This window comes from Puma concolor, chromosome B4 (assembly GCF_028749965.1).
Source record: "Puma concolor isolate L17-30 chromosome B4, mPumCon1.1.hap2, whole genome shotgun sequence".
Taxonomy (NCBI): Eukaryota; Metazoa; Chordata; class Mammalia; order Carnivora; family Felidae; genus Puma; species Puma concolor.
The window spans coordinates 56,836,271-56,856,192 of record NC_141673.1 but is presented as its reverse complement, the minus strand read 5'-3'; the positions used below and the strand labels follow the sequence as shown (position 1 = coordinate 56,856,192).

Below are 19,922 nucleotides of genomic sequence, written 5' to 3'. Positions count from 1 at the left end.
AATTTGGGACTTAGTTTCCTGAGAATATTATTTCTGGACTGTATTTTGCAACACAGACTTCTGGATGGCTTAGACTATTGATAAGGGTTCATAAAATTGAGGCATCCTGATTTAGATTTGGGTAGTTGAAGAAAAATTATTTTCAAAATATATAAAGGAACATTCTGATATTCTGTGCAACTGAATGAGAAAGGGCCCTAAATATAACACTGGAGTCTACCCATTGATCATCACTAATAGTTATATTATTTCTTTGTACTACATCTTCCTCTCCATAGATTAGTCAACCCATATTGATTGCTAGAAGATAAAGCAAGGTTTTGGGGCTTTAGCATGTCCCCCCACATAAGTTTTTTACTCGAAAAAATTTATTTATTTTTTTTTTTACATTTATTTATTTTTAAGAAACAGAGTGAGACAAAGTGTGAGCAGGGAAAGGGCAGAGAGAGAAGGAGACACAGAATCTGAAGCAGGCTCTAGGCTCTGAGTTGTCGGCACAGAGCCCAAAGTGGGGCTCAAACTCACGAGCTGTGAGGTCATGACCTGAGCCGAAATCGGACACTCAACCGACTGAGCCACCCAGGCGCCCCCTAAATTTTTTACTTTATAGCCAAATGTTTTCAGTAGTCATTAAGTCACCCTTTGTGTCAATGACAATGATATATTGTAGTCTATATACTCAACCACATTATAGAGAGGGTAGATGTAAATAAGCTGAAATAGTGATGAATTCCTAAAGACTTTGAAGGATAGTTGATGTTTAGAATTAGAGAACAAATATTTGAATTCCAATGGACCAGACAGACAAGGATATATGCAAGAATTGAAATTTGGAAATCCACCATAGAAATAAAACTGAAGGAATGTATTTGTTAGCAGAAAGAGCAGCCTCTAAGTTGCTGTGTCAAAGTGGAATCGGTAACAATGGGCCTAACAAAAATACTAGTCATGGTACCAATTTGATCACTTACTGGACATTACACGTTGGAAAAATCACTTTGCACCTCTAACTCTTCATGCCCTCATCTCTCTCTCTCTCTGTGTCTCTCTTTTCACAGAATCCAGTGATTTGTTTTGTTTTAGCTTATTTATTTTGAGAGAGAGAAAGAGCATGAGCAGGGCAGGGGCAGAGAGAGGGAGAGACAGAGAATCTGAAGCAGGCTCTGCACAGTAAGCAAGGAGCCCAATGGGGGGCTCAAACTCATGAACTGTGAGATCATGACCTGAGCTGAAACCAAGAGTCGGATGCTTAACTGAATGAGTCATCCAGGTGCCCCATATGCCCTTATCTCTAAATGTGATTAAAAACACCACTTCCTCTTCATTTATGGAATTATGATAATTAATTGAATCTTTGGGGGAAAAATTAAGCATTGCTGTTTTTTTTTTCATGCATTCTGTTGTAAGTAAAAGCCATCATGAAACAAGTGGCGTATGTGAGAACTGCTAAGAAACCAAATTAGCTGAGAGCATAGTCCAACTTGCACCTATGGTAATTAACCCAGCTTTTGTAGGGACACATAAGCTTTATGCCTTCTTGGACTTTAGGAAACAATCTCCAAAATAGTTGCTTTCCCAAATTATAAGAAAACCTTCCCATATTCTTAAGGATTGTTGATCTTCTACTATTTTTTTAGTAGGGCACACAATTCTAAAACACTGCTTTTCATTTTTAAAACTAAAGACTGGTGGGGCGCCCGGGTGGCGCAGTCGGTTAAGCATCCGACTTCAGCCAGGTCACGATCTCGCAGTCCGTGAGTTCGAGCCCCGCGTCGGGCTCTGGGCTGATGGCTCAGAGCCTGGAGCCTGTTTCCGATTCTGTGTCTCCCTCTCTCTCTGCCCCTCCCCCGTTCATGCTCTCTCTCTGTCCCAAAAATAAATAAACGTTGAAAAAAAAAATAAAATAAATAAAACTAAAGACTGGAGCACCTGGGTGGCTCAATGGGTTGAACATTTGACTTTGGCTCAGGTCATGATCTGACAGTTCATGAGTCCCGAGTTGGGCTCTGTGCTGACAGCTCAGAGCTTGGAGCCTGCTTTGGATTCTGTGTCTCCCTCTCTCGCTGCCCCTCTCCTACTTACACTCTCTCTTTCTCTCTCTCTCTCTCTCTCTCAAAAATAAATAAACATTAAAAAAATAAGAAAAAACCTAAAGACCAATATATGGGTTGTATGGATATAAATATATTTGCATAAACATGTATTAAAATATGATAGTTTTAGAGATGTAGAGAAAGGGGTGTAAAATAGATTAATATAGTTATAATTACCAAGCAGGAAGTTATAACTTACTGGATTTTTGGCCAGTTTGTTGAAAAAGCCATGCATATGCGTTGGTCTTTCTGTAAGAAAATAGACCAGTCAGGTTAAAGCACTGTGAAAGTTTTGTAGAAATGTTAGATGGCATTTAGAATGTGGACTTGTCAAGATTGCTTGTTGTGGCCTCTCTGCTGACCTCCATAAAGCATGATGATAATTAAGCATGGACTGCAAGGTCGGAGCCCAGTTTTCAGGAATGCCTCAGGCTTTCCTCTGAGGCTTTGCCCTGAACTCAGGGCAGTTCTCTGTGCCAGAGGAAACGGACAGAAACTGTATTTTGTAAAACATAAGAAGGGTTTTCTGCATTCGGATGGGCTAGTTACATGTAGTAGGATGGGGCTGCCATCCCTAGATTACCCGGCTTAAAGTTACCAAGGTTCCCAAGGCACCTGGTAAGACCAGAACAGATGTTTCTCCTCGCTGCTGTTACCCCAGACCTGGGAGACCCATTTAGCATGAACTCTTTTTTCCTAGTGTAAGTTAAGACTTTAATTCCAGCCTTATCCATTTATCAGATTTTATTCTTGACTTTATAATACCCTGAGTACTCTTCATTCTGGTCCCCACCCTCAGTTTCTCACTGACTTGGCAACTAGATCACAGGCTTTGCTCATCCTGTCATACAAATCTCATTTGTATGGTCTGGTGGCTCTGTTGCCTGCCGTCAACACTTTAGATACAGCAGCCTTGTATGCAAAACAGGAAACTGATTATTTAATTGAAAGAGTTGACTTTTTCTCAGCTTTAATCTGGGCAAAGGAATGTCTAACCCAAACAAAATAAACTCTAAGTACTAGCTTCTATATATTCAGCACAAGATTCAAGTTGAAATAATAGTATTTGATGTATTAGGGAATTTTAGCCTATTTGTCTGTCACCCAGATCTGATTAGGAAGTTTTAATTCTAAATCAGAAGGTCCCTAAAATACTTTTATTTCTTTTCATGACCCAGTCTGTCTCACTGTGAGACATATATATTATTGGTAATATTTCCCATAATTCTCTTTTAAACTTTGTTTCCTTTGTCAATGGATATTTTCTTTAATTGAATTTTACAGCAAATTATTTAAATGAGTATAGGAAATTATTTGAGTGACAGCTAATGAATGCCAATAAATTTCCTTCTCATATTGATAGATATGCAATCTATTATTTACTTTTTTAAAAAATGCCTAGTTCTTCATTTTATACTTATAAATTTTTTTTTCTCACACATGTATGTTTGTCATTTTGTTCATACTGTAGTAATCCAATTGATGGGTTGACCAAGAAATTTTGCTAATTATTAAAACATGGTCACATGTTTTCCTGGGATGATTAAAGCTAGTGGCTTTAATGAGGCTTATGGGATTGAATTATACATGTAACCTTTGTTTTTTTCATTTCTTTAGGAAATACAGAGTCTGCTCTACTCTCCCCTTTGCATTGCCTTCACATATCACTTCAAGGAATAGTGACTAGGCTTAAAAATTCCACGGATAATCCAAATAAATCTGTTCAATTTGGCATCTATCAACAGGTAAAATTATACTTTTAATTCCTATTTTTTCTGATTATTTCCACAAACAAAAGGAAAAAGACACAACAGCTATAAGTTGTGTAAAATATTAACAGAATTGTGCACAGGAAACTAACGAGACCATTGAGTGTGTGAATTGGATCTGACTTAATCAACTCAGGAGTTTTTTAATACCGAACAGGTTGGGGGCACCTGCATCTGACTTTGACCCAGGTCATGATCTTGTGGTTTGTGAGTTCGAGCCTCGCATCTGGCTCACTGCTGTCAGCACAGAACCCACTTGGATCCTCTGTCCCCCTTTTTCTCTGTCCCTCCCCTGCTCACGCACACGCTCTAAAATAAATAAACATTAAAAGAAATAATGAACAGGTGAAAGTGGAAATATTTCAAGGGCTAATTGGTTAGGCTGTACTTTGTAATGATTTAGTTAAGAGATCATGAGATACCAATTTATATGGAAAAAACTAAACAGCTAGGAGATAAGAAAGTGAAGAGGTATAAATGGTGCCTCTCAACCTGGAGTATGTGGTTATAATTAAAATCGAGCAAATGTGCTGTAAACAGATAACAAAAGATCGCATACTAAGATAAACTGGTGAAAAAATAACAATACAAAACAAGGATTGAGGAGAAAAAATATTTCAGTCATATAATCCTTTTTTGTTAAAATTTTTTATTTTTGAGAGAGAGAGAGAGAGAGAGCGCACATAAGCAGGGGAGGCGCAGAGAGGAAGGGAGAGAGAATCCCAAGCAGGTCCCATGCTGTCCACATGGAGCCTGACTCGGGCTTTATCCCATGAGCTGTGAGGTTATGACCTGAGCCAAAATCAAGAGCCAGATGGTTAACTGATGAGCCACCTATGCCACCTATATAATCCTTTTTTTAAGGGCCTTTATGAGCATAGATTCCTGTCTCTACAATAGAAATCCTAACATCAACCTAGCTTATTAGTAAATTTCAGTATTCATATTCATAACATGATTTGAATATTAGTAAATTTCAATATTCATATTGATATAATGCTTAATGATTTAAAAGTGTATTTAAGATTATTTAGAAATGTTATTTTTGAAATGATAAATCATTCAGTTGTATTTCTGAGTGTTTACAATAGCAGATGTAATAAAAACTGTAATAGTTTAAACTCATGAATTAATAATGAAAGACAGATTCTTTTATGCAAACAGGAAAATTGCAGAGAACTGCTCTATCTATTTTAGGTTTCATTTTTATCATTCTTCCTATGTGAATTTCTGAAAGCAAAGTCCTTCAGTATAACTATCAGCAGATTATAAAATTTTAGAATTTAGACTATTTTCATTCAAAATCTAAATAAAAAACACATATAAAAGATCACTGAAAGTATCCCTGATGTAATCTGACATTAAAATAAAAAATCTGTCTCTGTTTTTATAGATATATGTTTAGTTTTTTGGTAGGTTTTCTGAAAACAGGTGGCAAAATTAGTTTTTATTAACTCATTTCCAACATTATTTTACTAACAGAAAATTGCTTCTCTCTCTCCTCTGCATTGCAATTGAAATATGTTCACAAATAACATGAGAGTTGTAATAAGAAGACACTGAGAAAGGCTGGCCATTGCAGCAAAAGCTAAGCAAACAGCTTTACAAAGAAACATTGATGTTAGGCAACCAAGGTGTTTTAAAGTTAACTTCAGTTGTATTAAGTATGTGTGATCATTTCTTCCACAGGAGAGTGGGTGCTATGTACCATAAAGTTAGCAGTTAAGTGTTCCTAGTCATATCCAGAGAGAAAGTCCTTTCTTTTAACAAACAATAACATGCCATTCATCTGTTTGAAAGAATTTCATTGCTATGAAAAAAATGCATAAAATATATCATTCATTAAATGGTAGCACCATTTTGAGAAGAGTGGTAATGTTAATTCATTAAAACCATGTAATTTCTAATGCTGAGTCTAGAAAACAGATGCATGTGAAATATTTTTAAGGGTTCTCAATTATTAAAAGAAAAATTCTAAAATGTATCTAATGATCTAATATTTCTACTAATTTAAAAATCTATTCTTTAAAATCTATCAGATTTAATACATGGTCCTTTAAAAATTTTTTTTAATGTTTATTTGTTTTTGACAGAGAGAGAGAAACAGAGTGCAAGCAGGGGAGGGGCAGAGAGAGAGGGAGACACAGAATCTGAAGCAGGCTCCAAGGCTCTGCGCTGTCAGCACAAAGCCTGACATGAGGCTTGAACTCAAAGACCGCGAGATCATGACCTGAGCTGAAGTTGGACGCTTGAACCAACTGAGCCACCCAGTTACCCCATACATGGTCCTTTTTAAACTTTGTAAAGAAAATACTAAGTATTTTGGATTAAAAATGTAATCTGGGTTTTCTTTTTAAGTTTTTATTTATTTACTTCAAGAAAGAAAGCACAAGTGGGGAAGGAACAGAGAGAGAGGGAGAGAGAGAGAGAATCCCAAGCAGGCTCCACAGTGTCAGCCCAGAGCCCAAAGCAGGGCTCGAACTCATGAACTGGGAGATCACCACCTGAGTGGAAATCAAGAGTCAGACACTTAACCTACTGAGCCACCTGGGACGCTCAACCAACTGAGCCACACAGGAGTCCCCAAATGTATTCTGTTTTTAAGTGATAATAGCTCTGTTTTTACTAGGTTTAGAAATCAGATTGAGATAGCTTTTTATTTTGGAGTTGGTACTTCAGTATAGAACTGAAACCGTTGAGTAATTTTTATTTCTGTAAGTGAATTAAATGGTTTCAACTTTTAGCCCATAGCAAAGTGACATACCTCATTCCATTTTTTTTGTTAATTTTCTGAGTATAAGCGTATTAAAAAGTATTCATGCAAAGTTATATAATTGTAGCTATAACTGGAATATACTATTTTGGTGATTATCAAGAGTAATGTATGAAAATGGAAATATGGTTTCAACTGTTATTTCATTTTCTTTAAACAGGTTATTTGAATTTCAAATAGAGGAGCAGACATGCCACCCCCAGCAGGTGCCCCACTGCATCCACCTCCTGATGGAGGATGGGGCTGGGTAGTGGTTGGAGCATCTTTTATCTCCATTGGATTTTCATATGCGTTCCCCAAAGCAGTCACGGTGTTCTTCAAAGAAATTCAGCAAATATTCAACGCTACCTACAGTGAGATAGCCTGGATATCATCCATTATGCTGGCTGTTATGTATGCAGGAGGTAAGGTTTCTGGTAATAAATGGAATTGCCAATTAAGAAAACAATTCTTCCATACCACAGTGTTTTACATGTAGTGTCTTGGTGTATATATTGTCACTTAAAACCAATCAAACATATAATTCCAAATGAATTCTTAATAATTTTGTTGATTCCACCTCTTGAACTATTCACCTGAATCTGAGTATTACTAGAGTATTTATTTGAATGATAATTTCTTTGAACAAACTAAGATTCACTAAATTATAGAATTTCCAAGGGAGCTACCTTTCCATTTAATTTGGAGTGAAGTCTATACTGTAGTGTCAGTATCATTTCCTACCACTGCTACAGTTGGTAGAAATGCTTTCTTCTTAATGAGAAATAACCTACAATTGCTGACAATCTATAAGCCTAGGAAGTACTTCACTTTCAGCTGCAAAAATGGAGTGTTATCAGTACATTCTGGATCCATTCAGGTTTGTGTGATCAAAATAATTCCTTATCTCTGTCGTACTCATTAAATATGACAGGTTTTAATTTAAATGGTTGCCTGAAAATTATCTCGTTACATTCCTTGTTTAAATGAGGGTAAGATTCATGAAGGATAAAAAATAAAACAAAGTACCGTATCACTTCTGAATATTTTTTAAAAAATGGAATTATTTGTGCATTATTATGTAAATTATTTTCTTTAAATCAATCTCAACAGCAGACTAGACTGTCTCTAATTTTTTTAAGTCATTACTTAAAATATTTAGGTTTTCGAGTTTTCATTTTTCAACTGGATACTTGATTTTAAGATACAGATGTAGGCTTAGAATATAAGCACTAAGAGAAACCATACAAATCATTTAGCACAGTTTCTTACTTGGCAGTTGAAGGTAATATGGCTCATTAGTGATAGGGAGATACCATTAGAAATAATATTCAACATTTATTAGTATTTACTTTCACATAAGTTCTCTCTAAACGCTTGTTATGTATCATATGATTTAATCCTCTTAACAATATGTGAAATAGGTATTATTTTCTCTCCATTATATAACTGAGGAAATCGAGACATAAAATAGTTTCCCAAGACAGAAAGCTCATTAGTGGCAGATGGAAATTGAGGCTCAAAACATTGTCACTATGCTCTTATGCCTTTCTCATTTCTTCCTCTCTGCCTCTAGAAAGTGATAGAGCCAGATCTAGGCCAGGCCTTGTACTGACCTGATTCAGTGATACCTCCACCGAGGTCATTTGTCAATGGCATATGATTATTCTGTAGGATATTGGTCTCTTTAGTGTGCTACCGAGGTGAATATTTTATCCTCCAATAATCCTGTGTGTGTGTGTGTGTATGTGTGCACCTGTGTGCTCATGTTGATATGTGTTTTCCATTTTCTATATGTCACTGATTTTACATTATTCCAGTTTGCCTTTCTTAGCTTTTTAGTTAGGTTAAATTGCTGCATTTTTTGTTCTGGTACCAAAAGGAATCTTTAAAATGCTACTTGGGGGGCGCCTGAGTGGCTCAGTCGGTTGAGCGTCCGACTTTGGCTCAGGTCATGATCTCGCGGTCTGTGAGTTTAAGTCCCGCGTCGGGTTCTGTGCTGACGGCTTAGAGCCTGGAGCCTGCTTCGGATTCTGTGTCTCCCTCTCTCTCTGCCCTTCCCCTGCTCATGCTCTGTCTCTCTCTCTCTGTCAAAAATAAATAAACATTGGGGCGCCTGGGTGGCGCAGTCGGTTAAGCGTCCGGCTTCAGCCAGGTCACGATCTCGCGGTCCGTGAGTTCGAGCCCCGCGTCGGGCTCTGGGCTGATGGCTCAGAGCCTGGAGTCTGTTTCCGATTCTGTGTCTCCCTCTCTCTCTGCCCCTCCCCCGTTCATGCTCTGTCTCTCTCTGTCTCTCTCTGTCCCAAAAATAAATAAACGTTGAAAAAAAAAATTAAAAAATAAATAAATAAATAAACATTTAAAAAAAATTAAAATGCTACTTGGGTAGATCAGTGAAAACTTCTGCTTCTAAAACACTTTCTGAGTATCTCCTTTGGACAGTTACTTTAAGGAATATAATTATAGTACTTCTGATGACTATAGAAACAGTAGATGCTGTGCACCCTGTCTTGTTCCTCTGGCAGAGGGTCAGGTGTTCTTTAATAACACTTCACTAGAACTACACACAAATTCCTCTTGTCCTGAGCTACAAAATGTGCTAATGTTAAGATATGAATTTTTTCCCCTTCTTAAATACAAATGAAACAGATTCCTCTAGAAGTCCATTGAATTTGAACATCATAATTTTTTGTTGAATAGGTAGTTGACTAACTCACAAGCAAGACAAAAAATTGTATAACTTTTAGATTAACTCAAGTCTTGACTTTATTACTTTTAAGCAAATAACCCAAAAATCCCAGTGCCTCAAAGGAATACATGTTTATTTATTGCTCAAGCAATGTTTCATCTGGTGGCTCTGCCATCACCTGAGACTTTGTGGTGTTTCTAAAATCTGTTCCATTTGTCTGGAGAGAATGAACACAGACATCATGGAAGAACATGTGGAGATATTTTAGGGCCAGGCCTGGAAAGGATAAACAGCACTTCTGTAATATTCCACTGGTCAGAATGTGTGTGTGTGTGTGTGTGTGTGTGTGTGTGTGTGTGTTTCAAAATTTTATGTAAATCCAAGTTTGTTAACATAGTGTAATAATGGTTTCAGTAGTAGAGTTTAGTGATTCATCACTTACATATAACACTCAGTACTCATCCCATCAAGTGCCCTCCTTAATCCCTTCACCCATTTAGCCCATCCCCCCACTCACAACCCCTTACAGCAACCCTCAGTTTGTTCTCTTTGTTTAAGAGTCTTTTATGATTTGCCTCCCTCTCTATTTTATCTTATTTTTCCCTCCCTTCCCTTATGTTCATCTGTTTTGTTTCTTAAATTCCACATATGAGTGAAATCATACGATATTTCTCTGACTTATTTCACTTAGCATAATACGCTTTTGTTCCATCCATATTGTTGCAAACGGCAAGATTTCATTCTTTCTAATCATTGAGTAATATTCCATCGTGTATATATATATATATACACCACATCTTCCTTATCCATTCATCAGTCGATGGACATCTCGGCCTTTCCATAATTTGACTAGTGTGGATAGTGCTGTTATAAACATTGGGGTGCATGTTCTCCTTTGAAACAGCATAAGCATATCCTTTGGATAAATACCTAGTAGTGCAATTGCTGAATCATAGGATAGTTCTATTTTTAACTTTTTGAAGAACCTCCATATTTTCCAGAATGGCTGTGGCAGTTTGCATTCCCACTAATAGGGCAAAAGTGTTCCCCTTTCTCCGCATCCTCACCCACATCTGTTGTTGTCTGAGTTGTTCCTTTTAGCCATTCTGACAGGTTTGAGGTGGTATTTCATTGTGGGTTTGATTTGTATTTCCCTGATGCTGAGTGGTATTGAGCATCTTTTCATGTGTCATTTGGCCATCTAGATGTCTTCTTCAGAAAAGTATCTCTTTGTGTCTTTTGACCATTTCTTCACTGGATTATTTGTTTTTTTGGTGTTGAGTTTGGTAAATTCATTATAGATTTTGGATACTAACCTTTTATCAGATATGTCACTTGCATATATCTTCTCTCATTCCGTCGGTTGCCTTTCAGTTTTGTTCATTGTTTCCTTACCTGTGCAGAAGCTTTTTATTTTGTTGAGGTCCCAATAATTCATTTTTGCTTTTGTTTCCCTTGCTTCCAGAGATGTGTCTAGTAAAAAATTGTTGTGGCTGAGGTCAAAGAGTTTGTTGACTGTTTTCTGTGCTAGGATTTTGCTGGTTTCCTGTCTTACATTAGGTCTTTCATCCATTTTGAATTTATTTTTGTGCAGAGTGTAAGAAAGTGGCCCAGTTCATTTTTCTGCATGTCCGTGTCCAGTTTGCCCAATACCATTTGCTAAAGGACTGTCTTTTTTCCATTGGTTATTCTTTCCTGTATTGTAGAAGGTTAGTTGGCCATATATCTGTGGGTCCATTTCTGGGTTCTCTATTCTGTTCCATTGATCAATGTGTCTGTTTTTGTGCCACTACCATACTGTTTTCATGATTACAACTCTGTAATACAGCTTGATGTCCAGAATTGTCATGCTTCCAGTTTTGGTTTTCTTTTTCAGTGTTTCTTCTTTCTTTTTTAATATGAAATTTATTGTCATATTGGTTTAAATACAACACCCAGTGCTCATCCCAGCAGGTGCCCTCCTCAATGCCCAACACCCAATTTCCCCTCCTTCCCACCCCCCATCAACCCTCAGTTTATTCTCAGTTTTTAAGAGTCTCTTATGGTTTGCCTTCCTCCTTCTCTAACTTTTTTTCCCCCCTTCTCCTTCCCTATGGTCTTCTATTAAGTTTCTCAGGATCCACATAAGAGTGAAAACATACGATATCTCTCTTTATCTGTATGACTTATTTCATTTAGATAACACTCTCCAGTTCCATCCACGTTGCTACAAAAGGCCATATTTCATTCTTTCTCATTGCCAACTAGTATTCCATTGTGTATATAAACCACAACTTCTTTATCCATTCATCAGTTGATGGACATTTAGGGTCTTTCCACAATTTGGCTATTGTTGAAAGTGCTGCTATAAACATTGGGGTACAAGTGCCCCTGTGCATCAGCATGCCTGTATCCCTTGGGTAAATTCCTAGCAGTGCTATTGCTGGGTCATAGGGTAGATCTATTTTTAATTTTTCAGGAGCCTCCACACTGTCTTCCAGAGCAGCTGCACCAGTTTGCATTCCCACCAACAGTGCAAAAAGGTTCCTGTTTCTCCACATCCTCGCCAGCATCTATCGTCTCCTGATTTGTTCATTTTAGCCACTCTGACTGGCATGAGGTGGTATCTCAGTGTGGTTTTGATTTGTATTTCCCTGATGATGAGTGATGTTGAGCATCTTTTCATGTGTCTGTTGGCTGTCTGTATGTCTTCTTTAGAGAAGTGTCTATTCATGTTTCTGCCCATTTCTTCACTGGATTATTTGTTTTTCGGGTGTGAAGTTTGGTGAGCTCTTTATAGATTTTGGATACTAGCCCTTTGTCCGAATGTCATTTGCAAATATCTTTTCCCGTTCCATTTGTTGCCTTTTAGTTTTGTTGATTGTTTCCTTTGCAGTGCAGAAGATTTTCATCTTCATGAAGTCCCAATAGTTCGTTTTTGCTTTTAATTCCCTTGCCTTTGGAGATGTGTCAAGTAAGAAATTGCTGCCGCTGAGGTCAGAGAGGTTTTTTCCTGCTTTCTCCTCTAGGGTTTTGATGGTTTCCTGTCTCACGTTCAGGTCCTTTATCTATTGTGAGTTTATTTTTGTGAATGGTGTAAGAAAATGGTCTAGTTTCATTCTTCTGCATGTTGCTGTCCAGTTCTCCCAGCACCATTTGTTAAAGAGACTATCATTTTTCCTTTGGATATTCTTTCCTGCTTTGTCAAAGATGAGTTGGCCATACTTTTGTGCGTCCAATTCTGGAGTCGCTATTCTATTCCATTAGTCTATGTGTCTGTTTTTGTGCCAATACCATGCTGACGTGATGATTACAGCTTTGTAGTAGAGGCTAAAGTCTGGGATTGTGATGCCTCCCGCTTTGGTCTTCTTCTTCAATATTACTTTGGCTATTCAGGGTCTTTTGTGGTTCCGTACAAATTTTAGGATTGCTTGTTCTAGCTTTAAGAAGAATGCTGGTGCAAGTTTTACTGGGATTGTGTTGAATGTGTAGATAGCTTTGGGTAGTACTGACATTTTAACAATATTTATTCTTCCAATCCATGAGTACAGAATGTTTTTCCATTTCTTTGTATCTTCAATTTCCTTCATAAGCTTTCTATAGCTTTCAGCATACAGATCTTTTACATCTTTGGTTAGGTTTATTCCTAGGTATTTTATGAGTCTTGGTGCAATTGTGAATGGGATCAGTTTCTTTATTTATCTTTCTGTTGCTTCATTATTAGTGTATAAGAATGCAACTGATTTTTGTACATTGATTTTGTATCCTGTGACTTTGCTGAATTCGTGTATCAGTTCTAGCAGATTTTTGGAGTCTGTCAGGTTTTCCATGTATAATATCATGTCATCTGCAAAAAGTGAAAGCTTGACTTCATCTTTGCCAATTTTGATGCCTTTGATTTCCTTTTGTTGTCTGATTGCTGATGCTACAACTTCCAACACTATGTTAAACAACAGCGGTGAGAGTGGACATCCCTGTCGTGTTCCTGATCTCAGGGAAAAAGCTCTCAGTTTTTCCCCATTGAGGATGATATTAGCTGTAGTCTTTTCATAAATGGCTTTTATGATCTTTAAGTATGTTCCTTCTGTAGTCTTTTCATAAATGGCTTTTATGATCTTTAAGTATGTTCCTTCTATCCCGACTTTCTTGAGTGTTTTTATTAAGAAACAATGCTGAATTTTGTCCAATGCCTCTTCTGCTTTGATTGACAGCATCATATGGTTCTTTTCTTTTATTAATGTGATGTTTCACATTGATTGATTGGCGAATACTGAACCAACGCTGCAGCCCAGGAATGAATCCCACTTGTTCATGGTAAATAATTCTTTTTATATGCTGTTGAATTCGATTTGCTAGTATCTTGTTGAGAAATTTTGCATCCATATTCTTCAGGGATATTGGCCTGTAGTTCTCTTTTTTTGCTGGGTCTTGGTTTGGTTTGGGCATCAACATAGTGCTGGCTTCATAGAATGAGTCTGGCAAGTTTTCCTTCCCTTTCTATTTTTTGGAACAGCTTGAGAAGGAAAGGTATTATCTCTGCTTTGAATGTCTGGTAGAATTCCACAGGGAAGCCATCTGGTCCTGGAGTCTTATGTGTTGTGAGATTTTTGACAACTGATTCAATTTCTTCGCTGGTTATGGGTCTGTTCAAATTTTCTATATCTTCCTGTTTGAGTTTTGGAAGTATGTGGGTGCTTAGGAATTTGTCCATTTCTTCCAGTTTGTCCAGTTTGTTGGCATATAATTTTTTCATAGTATTCCCTGGTAATTGCTTGTATTTCTGAGGGATTGGATGTAATAATCCCATTTTCATTCATGATTTTATCTGTTTGGGTCCTCTCCTTTTTCTTTTTGAGATGTCTGGCTGGAGGTTTATCAATTTTGTTTATTTTTTCAAAAAACCAACTCTTGGTTTCATTGATCTGCTCTACAGTTTTTTTAGATTCTATATTGTTTATTTCTGCTCTGATATTTATTACATCTTTTCTTCTGCTTGGATTGGGGTGTCTTTGCTTTTCCACTTCTATTTCCTTTAGGTGTGCTGTTAGATTTTGTATGCGGGATTTTTCTTGTTTCTTGAGATAGGCTTGGATTGCAATGTATTTTCCTCTCAGGACTGCCTTCACTGCATCCCAAAGCGTTGGGATTGTTGTATTTTCATTTTCATTTGTTTCCATATACTTTTTAATGTGTTCTTTAATTGCCTGGTTTACCAATTCATTATTTGGTAATGTGTTCTTTAACCTCCATGCTTTCGAGGTTTTCCAGAATTTTTCCTGTTGTTGATTTCCAGTTTCATAGCATTGTGGTCTGAAAGTGCGCATGGTATGATCTCATTTCTTTTATACTTATTACAGGCTGTTTTGTGACCCAGTATGTGATCTATCTTGGAGACTATTCCATGTGCACTCAAGAAGAAAGTATATTCTGTTGCTTTAGGATGCAGACTTCTAAATATATCTGTCAAGTCCATCTGATCCAATGTATCTTTCAGAGGCCTTGTTTCTTTACTGATACTGTGTCTAGATGATCTATCCATTGTTGTAAGTGCAGTATTAAAGTCCCCTGCATTTACCACATTCTTATCAATAGGTTGCTTATGTTTGTGATTAATTGTTTTATATATTTGGGGGCTCCCATATTCGGCGCATAGACATTTATAATTGTTAGCTCTTCCTGATGGATAGACCCCATAATTATTATATAATGCCCTTCTTCATCTCTTGTTACAGCCTTTATTTAAAGTCTAGTTTGTCTGATATAATTCTGGCTACTCCAGCTTTCTTTTGACTTCCAGTGGCATGATAAATAGTTCTCCATCCCCTCACTTTCAATCTGAAGGTGTTCTCAGGTCTAAAATGAGTCTCTCGTAGACAGAAAGTAGATGGGTATTGTTTTTTTATCCATTCTGATACCCTATGTCTTTTGGTTGGAGCAGTTAGTCCATTTACGTTCAGTGTTATTATTGAAAGATATGGGTTTAGAATTGTTGTGATGTTTGTAGGTTTCATGCCTGTAGTGATGTCTCTGGTACTTTGTGGTCCTTGCAACATTTCACTCACAGAATCACCCTTAGGATCTCTTGTAGGGCTGGTTTCGTGGTGATGAATTCCATCAGTTTTTGTTTGTTTGGGAAATCCTTTATCTCTCCTTCTATTCTGAATGACAGAATTGCTGGATAAAGGATTCTTGGCCGCATATTTTTTTCTGTTCTTCGCAGTGAAGATTTTCTGCCATTCATTTCTGGCTTGCCAAGTTTCAGTAAGTAGGTGTGCTACTACCCTTATGTGTTTACCTTTGTATCTTAGGGACCATTCATCCCTAGCTGCTTTCAGAATTTTGTATTTTGCAAGTTTCACTATGATATGTCATGCAGATCAATTCAAGTTACCACTGTAGGGAGTTCTCTGTGCCTGTTGGATTTTAATGCCTGTTTCTTTCCTCGGATCTGGAAAGTTCTCAGGTATGATTTGTTCAAGTACACCTTCAGCCCCTTTCTCTCTCTCTCTCTCTTCTTCTTCTGGCATTCCTATGATACAGATATTTTTCTGTTTGATTGCATCACTTAGTTCTCTAATTCTCCCCTCATATTCCTGGATTTTTTTATATCTTTTTATCAGCTTCCTCTTTTTCCATAATTTTATCTTCTAATTCACCTATTCTCTCCTTTGCCTCTTGAATTCGTGCTACGCCGCCTCCATTTTATTTTACACCTCAATTATAGCATTTTTTAGTTCCTCATGACTATTTCTTAGTCCCTTGATCTCTGTAGCAAAAGATTTTCTGCTGTCCTTTTTGCTTTTTTTCAAGCCCAGCAATTAATTATGACTATTATTCTAAAGTTTTGTTCAGTTATATTGCTTAAATCGTTTTTGATGAATTTGTTAGCAGCCTCTACTTCCTGGAGTTTCTTCTGAGGAGAATTCTTCCATTTTCTCATTTTGGATAGTTCCTGCGGTGGCTCCAAACTCTAGGGCACTTCCCCTGTGCTGTCTGGAGTAACTTGTGTTGGAGGGTGGGGTCATAGTCAGACCAGATGTCTGCCTGCAGCCCACCTCTGGGGCGACAGTCAGATGGGTGTGTACCTTATCTTCCCGTCTCCCAGGGGAAGGACTCACTGTAGAGTGGTGTATCCCCTGTCTGGGCTGCTTGCACACTGCCAGGCTTGTGGTGCTGCTTTGATGGAATCTGGCCAAGGGTGTATTAGATGGGTGGATCTGCAAGGTACACAGGGGTGGGAGGGACAGGCTTAGCCTGCTTTGCAGTTGGTGGTACCCTGCGGGAAGGTCCCTGCAACACTTGATGTAGGCAGGCCCGTGGGAGGAATGGATCCACAGAAGCACAGCATTGGGCATTTGCGAGGTGCAAGCAAATTCAGGAATGGGAACTGGTTCCTTTTTGGAATTCCAGCTGGGGGATGTGAGAGGGAAATGGCGCTTGCCAGCACCTTTGTTCCTCCCGCCGAGCTGAGCTTTGTCTTCTGGGGCTCAACAAGTCTCCCTCCTGGCGTCCTCTTGCCCTCCCCAGTCTCCGAGAGCAGAGCTGTTGACTTTTAACACTCCAGATGTTAAGTCCCTTCTGCTGTCAGGACTCTTGGAGTCTGGCCTCTCCACTTTTTCAAGCCAGGCTTCGGGGGCCTCTGCCTTGCCGGGCAGGCTGCCCCTCCACTGCCCTGGCTCCCTCCCGCCAGTCCGTGTAGTAGGCACCGCCTATCCACCCTTCCTACCCTCTTCCGTGGGCCTCTTTTCTTCACTTGGCTCTGGAGAGTCCATTCTGCTAGTCTTCTGGAAGTTTTCTGGGTTATTTAGGCCGATGTGGGTGAAATTAATTGATCAGCAGGCCATGGTGAGCCCAGCGTCCTCCTGTGCTGCCATCTTCCCTACCTAATCTCTTTCAGGGTTTCTTTGGCTACTCCAGGTCTTTTCTGGTTCCATCCAAATTTTAGGATTGTTTGTTCTAGCTCTGTGAAGTATGCTGGTGTTCGTTTGATAGGGATTGCAGTGAATGTGTAGTTTGCTTTGTTTTAACATTTTTAAATATTTGTTCTTACAATCCATGAACATGGAATGTTTTTCCATTTCTTTCTGTGTTTTTCAATTTCTTTCATAAGCTTTCTGTAGTTTTCAGTGTATAGATCTTTCACCTGTTTGGTTAGGTTTCTTCCTAGGTATTTTATAGTTTTCGGGACAATTGTAAGTGAGATCGATTTCCTTGATTGCTCTTTCTGTTGCTTCATTATTGGTATATAGAAATGCAACTGAACAACTGATTTCTGTGCGTTGATTTTATATCCTGCAACTTTGCTGAATTCATATATGAGTTCCAGCAGTTTTTTGCTGAAATCTTTTGGATTCTCCATGTAGAATATCTCGTCATCTGAGAAGAGTGAAAGTTTGACTTCTTCATTGCTGATTTGGATGCCTTTTCTTTCTTTTAGTTCTCTGATTGGTGAGGCTAGGACTTCCAATACCATGTTAAATAACAGTGGTGAATGTGGACATCCCTGTCATGTTGCTGACCTTAGGGGGAAAGTTCTCAGTTTTTCCCCACTGAGGGTGATACTAGCTGTGAATCTTTCATATATGGCCCTTAATGATCTTGAGGGATGTTCCTTTTTTCCCTACTTTCTTGAGGGTTTTTATTAAAGGATGCTGTATGTTGTCAAAACTTTTTCTGCATCTGTTGAGAGGATCATGTTATTCTTACTCTTTCTTTTATTAATATGATGTATCACACTGATTGATTTGAGGATTTTGAACCACCCCTGCAGCCCAGGAATAAATCCCACTTGCTCTTGGTGAATAATTATTTTCATGTATTGTTGGACTTGGTTTGCTAGTGGTATCTTGTTGAGAATTTTTGCATTCATGTTCATCAGGGAGATAGGTCCTTAATTCTTTTTAGTGGGGTCTTTGGTTTTGGAATCAAGGTAATGCTGGCCTTATAGAATGAGTCTGGAAGTTTTCCTTCCATTTATATTTTCTGGAGCAGTTCAAAAGAGTAAGTTTTAAATCTTCTTTAAATGTTTGGTTGAATTTCCCTGGACAGTCATCCAGCCCTGGACTCTTGTTTGCTGGGAGATTTTTGATTACTGATTCAATTTCTGGATATGGGTCTGTTCTGATTTTCTATTTCTCCCTGTTTCAGTTTTGGTAGTTTATATGTTTCTAGGAACTTGTCCATTTCTTCCAGATTGCTCAATTTGTTGGCATATAATTGCTCATAATATTCTCCTGTTGTTTGTATTTTTGTAGTATTGGTTGTGATCTCTCTTCTTTCATTCATGATTTTATTTATTTGGGTTCTTTCCTTTTTCTTTTTTATAATCTTGGTAGGAGTTTATCAATTCTGCTAATTCTTTTAAAGAACCAGCTCCTGGTTTCATTGATGTGTTCTACCGTTCTTTTGATTTTGGTATCATTGATTTCTGTTTTAAGCTTTATTATTTCCCTTCTTCTGCTAGTTTTGAGCTTTAATTGCTGTTCTTTTTCTGGCTACCTTACGTATAAGGTTAGGTTGTGTATTTGAGACATTTCTTCTTTAGGAAAGCCTGGATTGCTTATATACTTTTCCTTTATGACCACCTTTGCTGCTTCCCGGATGTTTTGGTCTGTTGTGTTTTCATTTTCATTGGCTTCTACATACTTTTTAATTTCCTCTTTAATTTCTTAGTTAATCCATTCATTTTTTAGTAGGATGTTATTTAATTTCCAAGTATTCATGGTCTTTACAGTTTTTTTCTTGTAGTTGATTTCAAGTGTCATAGTGTTGTGGTCTGAAAATATGTGTGTATGATATCGACTTTTTTGTACTTGTTGAGGGCTTATTTGTGACCCAGAATGTGATTTATTCTGAAGAAGGTTAATTTTCCATGTGCACTCGAGATGAATTTGTATTCTGCTGCTTTAGAATGAAATGTTCTGAATATATTTGTTAAGTCTATCAAAGTATCTGTCATTCAAAGCCATTGTTTCCTTGTTGATTTTTTGCGTAGATGATGTGCTCATTGTTGTATTTGGGGTGCTAAAGCCCCTTACTATTATGGTATTATTATCAATGAGTTTCTTTATGTTTATATTAATTGATTCATAAATTTGGGTGTGCCAAGTTAGGGGCATAAATATTTAGAATTGTTAGATTTTCTTGCTGGATATACCCCTTAATTATGATATAATGCCCTTCTTCATCTCTTGTTACATCTTTATTTTAAAATATAGTCTATCTGATAGAAGTATGGCTACTCCAGCTTTGTTTTGATAACCATTAACATGATAGATGGTTCTCCATTCCCTTACTTTCAATCTGAAGATATTTGGTTCTAAAATGAGTCTCTTCTAGGCAGCATATAGATGAGTCTTTTTTTTTTTTAATCCATTCTCATACCCTGTGTCTTTTGATTGGAGTATTTGGTCCATTTGTACTTAGAGTGATTATTGAAAGAGATGAATTTCGTGCCGTTGTGTTGCCTCTAGGGTTCATGTTTCTGGTAATATTCTCTGGGTCTTTCCAGTCTGTTGCTTTTGGTCTGTTTTGTTTTGTTTGTTTTGTTTTTCTCCACTCAAAGAGTCCCCCTTAAAATTTCTCACAGGGCTGGGTTAGTGGTCATAAACTCCTTTAGTTTTTGTTTGTCTGAAACTCTT

General features: G+C 37.7%; 1 protein-coding gene across 7 annotated transcripts in view; it reads left to right on the top strand.

Moving 5' to 3' along the window:
* The window catches only part of SLC16A7 (solute carrier family 16 member 7), a 189,044-nt gene that overhangs the window by 92,760 nt on the left and 76,362 nt on the right, over positions 1 to 19,922 (top strand). For 6 of the 7 annotated variants that reach the window (XM_086712935.1, XM_086712934.1, XM_086712937.1 and 3 more), the window contains one exon: positions 6,796 to 7,039. In XM_086712935.1, coding sequence (XP_086569061.1) covers positions 6,826 to 7,039 — 214 coding nt within the window. In that variant the 5' untranslated portion in view covers positions 6,796 to 6,825. Of the gene's footprint in view, positions 1 to 3,710; positions 3,839 to 6,795; positions 7,040 to 19,922 lie in introns of all 7 variants that reach the window. The other variant, XM_086712936.1, reaches the window with a different exon arrangement.